Source organism: Syngnathus acus, chromosome 12 (genome assembly GCF_901709675.1).
Source record: "Syngnathus acus chromosome 12, fSynAcu1.2, whole genome shotgun sequence".
Classification (NCBI taxonomy): domain Eukaryota; kingdom Metazoa; phylum Chordata; class Actinopteri; order Syngnathiformes; family Syngnathidae; genus Syngnathus; species Syngnathus acus.
In genome coordinates this window covers 7238476-7248221 of record NC_051097.1, presented here as the reverse complement: position 1 = coordinate 7248221, position 9746 = coordinate 7238476, and the positions used below count along the sequence as shown (strand labels likewise).

The following is a 9746-nucleotide window of genomic DNA, read 5'->3' as shown; positions in this document are numbered from 1 at the left end:
ATATTTTGTTTAGTCGCCATTAATAAGCGTTTGAAATGCAATGGCGCCCTCTAGTGGACAAATTATCTCCCGTGCACTTTGACATAACCCCGATGACCCCGTTTACCTGGGTTGGAAGGGAATTAACGCAACTGTATTTATAGAGTATTTATTTATAGAGCAACCACCGCTGCTGTTAAGTGCTGTTAAGACGATGTAATGTAGAATTTATTGTGTGATTCATACTTGGCAAGTGCGCCCGTCTGCAATGTAAGCATGATGCACGTAACTGAAAATGAAAAAAAAAAAAAAAATAGAAAGAGAAAATTAAACAGGCAACTTTTATGATGTATAGCGGTCACTTCTGGTATCAGCGCTCGCGCATGCGCAGAAGAAGACCAAGCTAGCTGGAGCGAGTGACAGCGACTTCGAAGCGGCCGCGTCTCAGGTAAAAGGATGCTGCTACATCTTTTAACGTAATTTCATTAACAATACTGGCATTTATATACTTATTTTTTGCTATTATGTATTCCTTATTCGTCATGTCAGTGTCGCGTCGTAACAATCCAGCTCGTTTGCAGCAGAGACAGACGCCCATTTTAGCTACTCAAAATAAGAATTGCGCTTCAACCCTAAAATGACCAAGATGAGGTGACGTCACAGCATGTTTGTCAATACTCGTCGGGGGGAGAAGGGGGTGCGGGTACGTCTGGGTGCCGCACGTGACCGTTTTTCCTGCGTGCACTGTTTTGCGCCCGCTACCCGTGACGTCATCACACGCACCTCAGGACCTCACCGTCAATAGCAGCTCAATGGATTGTTAATTGTGGGAGCTATTACGTTAAATTGTGTATATGGATCAAAACTATTAGTTAGCTTCTGTCACTGGATGACTGAATAAGGAGGTAGCTGATTGAGTTGGCTTACTGTTCGTACATACTGCACTAGCTTAGTTGCCTGAGTAATATTTGTAGGTTGTAAACAACTACAACAACCAAGAACTGTTCAGATCCTCCAATTAGAATTTGCAGATTACCATGACTTGGATGACTGAGAATTTAACAATGTAAGAAATAGTTTGGGCACCCACCATGTTGGAGGTCAAACTTGGAAAAAACAGTAAGGAGGCAATCACAAATCAAGTTACCATTGTCGTCAAATTTAAGTCAACTGTTTGTGGGTAGATTGTAGGTAACCATGGCGGTGGACAAGCGCCTGGCGTTTTCTATCGTACAGTTCCTACGGGATCAGACGCATGGCGGCACGTTGAATTCTGACGAGCAAGAGAGCCTTGAAGGTACGCGAATGTCTGGTAATGGTGGTCAGGACCGGTGTGAACGTCCGTTTTTGTCACAGTTGCAATCCAGTGTCTGGAGACCACCTTTAAGATCAGTGCTAGCGACTGCCACCTGGCCGCACCCCAGCCCCTCACGGAGATCTTTCTCAACTCCCTGCTCAAGGTGAGTGGACATTCTGTTTAATATTTCAAGTTGTATTAGATACATGAAAAAAAAATATGACCATGTTCACCATCCACCACCATATTTCTCGCAGAATGACAACTTGCTTTTGCCGGCGACAACTCCTTCACCCGAAGATGCGGAACGAGCCGAGCAGCTGAAGAATGAAGGTGTCAAAGATCATTTGACATGCATGCATCTAGAAGTGACCAAAGGAGCGGTGCTAAATCACAATTGTGTTTTCAGGGAACAATCACATGAAGGAGGAGAACTACAGATCTGCGGTGGAGTGCTACACCAAGGCCATAGACCTGGACTTGAGGAACGCCGTCTACTACTGCAACCGGTATTAGCCACAAGCCAGGTCGCATTAAGGCTAGGTAATGCTAGATGATGCTAACACTTGTCACGCAGGGCGGCCGCTCATAGTAAGCTGGGCGACTACACGGAGGCGACGGGCGACTGCGAGCGAGCCATCAGGATCGATCCCAGCTACAGCAAAGCTTACGGAAGGATGGGGTAAGTCAGTGCAACGTTGCATACCCTAATATATTGACTAAAACATCATGTTTGGGATGCTCTGTGCTCGCAGCCTGGCGCTAACGGCCATGAACAAATACCCAGAGGCCATTTCCTACTTTAAGAAGGCATTGGTGCTGGACCCGGACAACGACACATACAAATCCAACTTGAAGGTGGCTGAGCAGAAGCAGAAGGAAGTCAGCAGTCCCGTGAGTGCTAGAGAAAAATAAACACCAGTTCTGACAACAAAGAAATGAGACTGCAACAGCCGGTTATTAGTTGGCTCACACATATTGAGTAGTTGTTAAATATTAAAGTACGAAAATCTGGCATTTTCATTTTTTTTCCACGGTCTCATAACGCAGATGGCAGCCGGTCTGGGATTCGACATGGCCAGTTTGATCAACAACCCCGCATTCATCAGCATGGTAAGCGCAATGTTTCCTTATATGGTCCTTATTGATGACCACAAAGCAAAACAATGACAAAATTGCTTCCTGTGTCTGCAGGCAGCCAGTGTGATGCAGAACCAACAGGTGCAGCAACTGTGAGTGTTGGCGCTAGCTACGTGTTAGCTTTGAAATTAGCTTTGCTTTTAGCGTTTCACTTCCTCGTTATGATTGACAGAATGTCCGGGATGATGGCCAACGCGGTGGGAGGACCAGCCGCCGGAGTGGGAGGACTGACTGACATTTCCAGTCTGATTGAAGCGTAAGTACGACTTCTTGGCCAATCGCGCGGCTTCTGTGAATGTGGAAAGTTAAAAGCAGGCACTACTGGTTTTTGATCAGGGGGCAACAGTTCGCCCAGCAGATCCAGCAGCAGAACCCAGAGCTCATCGAGCAGTTGCGCAATCACATTCGAAGTCGATCGTTCAGCGGCAGCGCCGAGGAGCACTCATGATGCTTTGGGTTGGTGCGAGCAGCTTCCCCCCCCCCCCCCCCCCCTTTCCAAAAATTAAACTCACACCAATCTGAGGCAACTCTTCTAGGATGGACCCCTCAGATGATTGACAGCTGTGAGGAAGACCCGACATGAGCGCAGTGGCACTTTGACTTTTGACCTGTGAATTTAGTTTTTCTCGCTATGTATTTTGCAAGCCAATATTTGAGATGCGAGTTCAATGGATGCCACAAATTCGTCTCGTAAGTCAAGGTGCCACTGCTGTCACCTGACGTCCGCTGTTGCTTTTTAGTCATGTGACTGACACGCCTGCATTGTGACATTGTCATTGCACTTTAGCGCCACTAAATAATAAAAACTATGTTATTAATGAACACTTAAAAACTATGTGTATGTTGTATAGGTGTAAGTTTGCTCCTCCTGCATGCTTCCAAACGGGTATCAGGCATCAGAAGCTTTATGGAAACTAAGTTTGATTTAGACCAGTATTCAATTTATGCCTTTTCTGTATATTTCTTAAAAGTGGACATGACAAAACACAGAGTTAGCTCACTCGAGTTCTCACGGACGCTCAAATCAGTCCTACTGGGCTAGGAAGCTGCTTCCTTCCAATGACTATAAAAATAAAATGTCATGAAATCAAACTCTTTTGTCATGTTTTATAAAACGATTCAAAAAGACATTAAAAAATATTAGCGTGTTTATTCACATATTCACATTATTTTCAAAGGCTTTCATTATTCACAACCATTTGTATGAGCATTAAAACAGTGTGATGCGTTGGTCTGTTGTAAAGCCCATTTAAAAAAAACGAAAAAACAAGAACTAAAAAGTCAAATGCTAGGACGGACAAACCACGCATACTTGAGCCACGTCGTCGTACTCGTACGTACGTTTCAGGAACGAGTCTGTAAGCCTCAGACCGGAAATACTCTGAAACAAACCAAACAAAATCTAATGTTTTTCAATGACGTCCATTTAAAATGAGTTTTCGCTTACTAGTAATAAAAAAAAAAAAAAAAGAATTAAAAATACTAGTAACTAGGAGACTCTGGATCAAGGATAAAGAATAAATGCTCAAATGTCTTACCTGGAGACCCTGGACGGACGCCAGCAGCGTGAGGGCCAGCGAAAGCGACGCCCCAGGGCTTAGCTTGCCCAGAGCTCGGCCGGACACGCCGCACCAGTGGATGGACGACGTGTTGATCATGTCCACAAGAAGGTCCATGGTCCTTTCGCTACACGTGCGCACACAGAGAAGACGTGAGGTGAAACGAAGAAGCAGGACATTGTGCCTGACTGTTGCTTGCCTACCTGCAGTTGGTGATTTTACATCTGATGTCAAACGGTTCTTCCAGGTTGACCGTGTCGGGAATGACCTCCATGGACAGGCGGATGTCTCCGTAGCCTGGAGCCTGTCCACACACGTTCAGTACACAATTGTGATGGAAATGTACTACATCAGACAAAACATGACATCATTTATATTCATTTTCTTTGATTGGGGTATACCATCCTCTGGAGTTGGCTGGTCTGCAGGCGTCCCCTCTCCCCCAAGTTGGTCTTCCACACGATGTCCAACTTCCCGATAACAGTGACGCCCTTGATGACACCGGCCTTCTCGGCGTACTCCGGTTTGGGGGTCAGGCAGTAGAGGTACTGACGCGTGTCCATGGGCTGCAAGTATGACATTTTGCCGAACGTCGAAACCCTAATGGGAACAAATACTTTCTTAATGGACTTAAGTGGATTTAGGTATATTACTGCAATGTCTTTTTAAATACAACTACTCCAAGTAGGGTGTGCGAGTACTTTTGCCATACCCGTGGTCTTGGTGGGTGACGGTGTTGAGTTCGGTCACGTTGTACATCATGGACGGCTCCAGCGACACCTTCTCCATGAACATGGGCGACGTGGTGATGTTCTGGATCTGGGCCTCCAGGAACACTTCGTCCGTCTGCGGCGGAGAAGGCAGCGGCAGACGGTTATGGGGAGGCAGAGGGGTTTGAGGGGAGGGGGTGGATTTGAATGTCAGGCCCCAAACCTGCTCTGACACCTCAACTTACTTTCGGTAATAAGCTTTAATGCAATGTGATTGGGACAGATTTAAATTAGCTCAGTCATAAAATATTAGTAGTATCGTGTGTCATTTTTTTGGGTGTTTGTGGTCAAAAGCAGCATTTGAACACAAAACATCTCAGCCAACGCAGATTAGCTCAGTAGCATTAGCTCATTAGCTTATGCCACCAGTTGCCACCGCCTGACGCTCCATGCAAAGCCAGCCTGGCCCCACTTCTTCACAAATTGTTTTCATCATCAGGATTTCAGATTTGGATCTGAACATAGTGATTTTCAATTCATCAAAATACAGTGAAATACACCCCCCCCTCACTCGCGCTCTCAAAGACACAGAGTCAGACGCACAAGCACCACATGCAAAAGGAAGTATGGCAAGGAAGTGTGCACAAGCAACAACAATGGGAAGCTTACCAAACTAAAACCATCTTGAAATGTTTTTATAATGAAACAACTGTCTAAAATGATTATGATGAATAATAATAGAGTATACGACTCATGTTGCCATTGTTGTTGTTTGCGTCCACCTGCAGGCGGCGTGAAGAAGAGAGGCGATGAGAACAGAAAAATGAAAGCGATTTACCACAGAACTGAGGTCACTCTAATGGAGAAAATAAAGGGACAAAATGAACACATGCCAAATGGGATGTGGGCTTACAAACGGACTAACGAGATGGGGGAACGTACCTCGGCATTGTAGAACTTGGTCTTGACGTCCAAGGGTTTGAGGACCTGATTGAAGAGAGAATGCAGGCTGAATGTCTCCATTGCTCGCCAGACAAAGAAAAAAGAAAACCCGAGCGGCACAGCCGTTTAACGGACGAGCGCTCTGTTGGGCGCTTTTGGCGAGTGCTTACGACATGTCTCAAAGGCGCGATAAGTGGGCTGCCTCACCTGGAATTTGAAGAACTTGCGGAAGTAGAGCTTCTCTCCGTGCTGTGTAGTGTAGCTCACGGCGCACACCAGGCTGCATATAAACACAGAGGTCAACATTTTGCCAGCACATGTAAAACAAACATCAACAGTGAAATGGGGGGAAAAAAATCCTGAATTTTATTTTAAGGCCTCGGAGGGACTCACATATGTGTTCCAATCTCTTTGACTTCATGGTGGATGACATCGTCAATGCAGCACTCGGGTTTGAGTTCGGCTACGGCCGAGTTGGACGCCGACAGGTTAAGTCTCTGAGAGCTGGTCTGCAAGTCAGCCTACAGAGGAGCACAAGGCATCAAATGAGATTTAGGAGGCCCCTTGCTTCATTTGAACCATTCTTGCCATTGGTTTACCTTAACCAGAATGTCTTTAACCACCTGACTGCTGTCATTGTGCACGCTGATGTAGCTAGAGAAGGTCTCGCCCAAGAAGATGTTACTGCCGAGATAGGACGGGAAATTTGATTAAATTATTAATTCAAATGAAATTGTTTTCAAAGTAATAAGAATATAATAAAATGAAAATCAGATCAAAATTTCACTGTGAAAGTAAACGTTCAGACGTCTCACCCGAAGTTCTGCGGCAATGTTAGCATCTCGCCCAGCATTAGCGTCTCTGCGCCCTTGATAGTGGACGGATCATCTCGCATGAGGCGCCCAAAGAGGTCACCTGTCAGCACAAACCATGGTGGCAACGTGAGGCGTTAGAGGAACAAATTGGATTTGGGGGGAATTTATTTTGTGTTTTCTCTTTAATTAACTATTAAATATTGTGTACATATGGATGTGGATGTGCATGCTACTTCAGATAAGGTGTGATGATCACCTGGGAGGTCTCGCTCTTCACATGTCACTGGCAGGTTGGTAAACAGAGTTGGTTTTGTCAGCCGCATTACTAAAAAAAAAAAAAATACATTTATTAGGCATTATATAGCCATAGGTAAATTGCTTGTCAATAGGTGCCCTGCCATTGGCTGGTGATCAGTTCAGGGGTACATTAATGAGTGCTTTATAAAATGAATGGATTGGTAATAATTATTAATAATTAATATTTCTATAGCGCCTGACAAGAGAGCCCAAGCACACTATATATTGTAAATATAACAATAAGGTTGAGGGTAAAGCAGCCCCAACAAAACCATAGCACACACAAGAAACACACATAACCATAAATGTACTCGTAGATTAGATTCATAAATTAAAAACAGAGCGGTAACGAAAAATAGCGCTAGCCGAATTAACAGCGAGCAGCATATGGTAACAAGTCTATTTATGCGACGTTTTAAATGAAATTCCCGCATGAGGTGTACATCTTCAAAAAGGTAAATGAGACAAAGTACCTTTTAATGCAAGCAGATGTTCCTGTTTGGCCTGACTTACGTCCATTTTGACAGAAAACGGCTTTAATTCGGGGATGCTAGCCCCGGGGAAGCTAACTGTTGTGACAGGAAGCAGACCCACGTGACCGGAGGAACGTCTCTTCTTCGAGGTTTTTGGTTGCGAGCGTGATGCTGCCACCTAAAGGAGCCGAGTGGTACTACCATAGTAACTAAACATCATTGACGGAGTAACGTCGATTTGTTTTGTTTTTTATACTTTTTTTTAAATTTCAAAACTAGAGAAGAAATTGCATGTGTTTCTATATTGATACTTGAATGACCTCGAGCTTTTTTATTCAAAAAATTGAATACATTTGATTTGAAAACTACTCATAAAATAAACAGTCAAATTGGACAGAGTATTGTTTATTAATTCAGGAATCATAAAGTGTAATATATCAATTATACATGAGTGATTAAATGTTTTCATGTCTTGTTTTCAATCCATCCATCTTCTGAACCGTTTATCCTTAAATAGGATAATAGTTCATGTGCTTTCTGTCCCATTCTGTTGCTGTGTCCCTTAAATGGCTTCTTCTCTCATCAAAATCTGAAAGCAATAAAACAAATATTAGTATGACAAACTTTGATTTATGATAATAAAAAAAAATACTCACTGGAGTTGCTTCATCATTGGTATTGGTGTTTGGACGTTGCCAGTCGGTTTTGGACAGAATTCCGAACACGAGAACACTGAACGCCACAGTCAGGACTCCTAGCATGTTGCCAAACAGCGCCTCCACAGGAAGGGAGCTGTAAGCACTTGCTGACACACCATCCCTAACAAACACCAAAATAGTGACTTCAAATATGACCCCGTACAGCAACTGCCCCAGGCAACACAAAGAGACTGAGCAAAAATTATGACATACATCTATGTATACATATACAAATATCATTCCATGATTTCCAGTGAGGTTAAAAAAGTCATTGAAAGCCTCACAGTGCAAAGAAAAGCTGTTCGTTGATCCCACTGATGCAGGCAGCCAGAGTGAGCATCAGCACCGCTTGTCCCGTCCACACGTGGATGCCCTTCAGGGCACCGCCCAAACGCGGCGCAGAACACGGTAGCAAGAAGCCGACCAGGCCCAGGAACCACTGTGGATTAAAGGAGACATATTATGCTCACAGAGATTACATTACGTTATCCTTGGTCTGTCGTGACTTCTCAGCGCATATGGCTAAGAAGTCATTAAAGGTGATGCAAGTCAATTTGTCAAGTCAGCGTATTTCCTACCTGCCACGCAAAGGTCACCACGGCGCTCATTCCCACCCAGCTGTGCAGAGAGTACAACGCAGGAATGTTCAGGTTGCGGTGCACGACGAAGACGGCGTGCAGGCCGACGCCGGCGAGAATCAGGGCGGCCAGCATCAGTCCTGCGTGAAGCATCTTCCATCCACGCTTCTTATGCGACCACCCCCAAGGCACACGGAAGAGAACGGCGGCTGCCCAGAATCCGGGGAAACAAGTCATTATAGTGAAGTATTGGAATGCTAAGGATTCACTAAGTTCAGTTGTATTTAACTTTTAAATGACATAACATAAATATAACAAATTTAACATCTCAAAACAAAAGAAAGTATACCGTTAATGTTTTTTGAGCCGAGTCATGAAAACACAATTACCACCTAAATTCCCTTCAATGGACAGTTGGGACTCACCGAGGCCATAGAGGACCAGCAGTCCACTGATCATGAGGACGGGATGCCAATTGAATTGGGCCTGGGTTCCATCCCAGGCAAATCCTCCATGCCAACGCCAGTACCAGTAGACAACCAAGACCACGCACGCAATGCCCGTGGTGATGCACAGACACCAAGACATGTAGAAAGTCGCCCTCGATCCCATTGAAAAATCTCCACTCCAGCACGTCCTTGCTCGGACTCCGCAATAATGGCACAACCAAAGAATTGTCACGGATGCATCAGATGTCCAACAAAAGATGTGATAAGCAGTCAGGAGGGAAGACGCCATGACATTTTCATGCTTCCTGATTCATTTCTTCAGTTACTTTACACTCTTAAAAAACATACTGAGCCAGCAAAGTAGCAGACTACTTTTAATACTTTGGCTACAACAGACTGTCCAGTTTGAGTTTCTTGATTGGTGAGGAACAATTTCCAGTGCCATGATTGATACACTTGATTGGTACCATTTCTATCACCAAGACTGATGAGGTTCCAAAGGTTTCAGAGTCAGCGGTGTGAGCCATTACAATTGTCTGCTTTCTATTCTATGTTCCATGACAGTTTCCTCTCAGACATCAAACAAATTCCTGTAGCTAACGAGCTAAGTACCCTCGCCGTTTCCCTGAAACAAAAAGATCACGAGGTTGCTTGTCATCTGACTTTCTCCAGTGGGAATTGGAGCCAAGTTCCCACAGCTCTGGTGACACTAAAGCAATTTTTTTTCAGGCTTTAGGGCCGCCTGGACAATGACAGCCTCTGACCACAAAAAAGAGCAGGAGACACACTCATTATACTTTATGAAGCTT

General features: G+C 44.5%; 3 protein-coding genes across 5 annotated transcripts; 1 reads left to right on the top strand and 2 right to left on the bottom strand.

The window, feature by feature from the left end:
- The first annotated feature begins 350 nt into the window (after positions 1-350).
- On the top strand, positions 351-3508 carry sgtb (small glutamine-rich tetratricopeptide repeat (TPR)-containing, beta). Of its 2 annotated transcripts, XM_037265757.1 has the most exons (12): positions 351-427; positions 1164-1276; positions 1336-1439; positions 1534-1609; positions 1686-1785; positions 1854-1958; positions 2032-2170; positions 2327-2389; positions 2471-2508; positions 2589-2672; positions 2753-2872; positions 2953-3508. In XM_037265757.1, exons 2-11 carry the CDS (start codon positions 1177-1179, stop codon positions 2862-2864), a joined length of 921 nt encoding a protein of 306 aa, XP_037121652.1. In that variant the 5' UTR covers positions 351-427; positions 1164-1176; the 3' UTR covers positions 2865-2872; positions 2953-3508. The 2 variants fall into 2 exon arrangements, with proteins under 2 accessions (XP_037121652.1, XP_037121651.1); XM_037265756.1 differs by having other exon boundaries at positions 2753-3508.
- A 40-nt stretch (positions 3509-3548) lies between these two features.
- Positions 3549-7355, bottom strand: trappc13 (trafficking protein particle complex 13). Of its 2 annotated transcripts, XM_037265754.1 has the most exons (13): positions 7213-7355; positions 6699-6767; positions 6443-6542; positions 6227-6311; positions 6021-6148; positions 5835-5907; positions 5628-5672; positions 5524-5541; positions 4688-4821; positions 4377-4575; positions 4179-4279; positions 3955-4102; positions 3549-3797 (listed from the first exon to the last, which is right to left on the bottom strand). In XM_037265754.1, the coding sequence occupies exons 1-13, from the start codon at positions 7256-7258 to the stop codon at positions 3705-3707; spliced, it is 1239 nt and encodes a 412-aa protein (XP_037121649.1). In that variant the 5' UTR covers positions 7259-7355; the 3' UTR covers positions 3549-3704. The 2 variants fall into 2 exon arrangements, with proteins under 2 accessions (XP_037121649.1, XP_037121650.1); XM_037265755.1 differs by lacking the exon at positions 5524-5541.
- Positions 7356-7601: 246 nt separating this feature from the next.
- LOC119131258 (cytochrome b ascorbate-dependent protein 3-like) lies at positions 7602-9144 on the bottom strand. Its single transcript, XM_037265548.1, has 5 exons — positions 8914-9144; positions 8489-8697; positions 8195-8349; positions 7869-8031; positions 7602-7801 (listed from the first exon to the last, which is right to left on the bottom strand). The coding sequence occupies exons 1-5, from the start codon at positions 9098-9100 to the stop codon at positions 7775-7777; spliced, it is 741 nt and encodes a 246-aa protein (XP_037121443.1). The 5' UTR covers positions 9101-9144; the 3' UTR covers positions 7602-7774.
- Between the last annotated feature and the right edge of the window lie 602 nt (positions 9145-9746).

Bases quoted from the DNA above. Each gene is read 5' to 3' on its own strand.
- LOC119131258 (XM_037265548.1), bottom strand. From the start codon at position 9,100: ATGGGATCGAGGGCGACTTTCTACATGTCTTGGTGTCTGTGCATCACC. The intron at 8,698-8,913 runs GTGAGTCCCAAC...GATTCTGGGCAG, and splicing joins GCTGGTCCTCTATGGCCTCG to CCGCCGTTCTCTTCCGTGTG. The intron at 8,032-8,194 runs GTGAGGCTTTCA...GGTGTTTGTTAG, and splicing joins GAACAGCTTTTCTTTGCACT to GGATGGTGTGTCAGCAAGTG.
- trappc13 (XM_037265754.1), bottom strand. From the start codon at position 7,258: ATGGACGTAAGTCAGGCCAAACAGGAACATCTGCTTGCATTAAAAG. The intron at 4,576-4,687 runs GTATGGCAAAAG...TGTTCCCATTAG, and splicing joins GTCACCCACCAAGACCACGG to GGTTTCGACGTTCGGCAAAA. The intron at 4,280-4,376 runs GTATACCCCAAT...GTGTGTGGACAG, and splicing joins CCAGCCAACTCCAGAGGATG to GCTCCAGGCTACGGAGACAT.
- sgtb (XM_037265757.1), top strand. From the start codon at position 1,177: ATGGCGGTGGACAAGCGCCTGGCGTTTTCTATCGTACAGTTCCTACGG. The intron at 2,509-2,588 runs GTGAGTGTTGGC...TATGATTGACAG, and splicing joins AACCAACAGGTGCAGCAACT to AATGTCCGGGATGATGGCCA. The intron at 2,673-2,752 runs GTAAGTACGACT...GTTTTTGATCAG, and splicing joins ATTTCCAGTCTGATTGAAGC to GGGGCAACAGTTCGCCCAGC.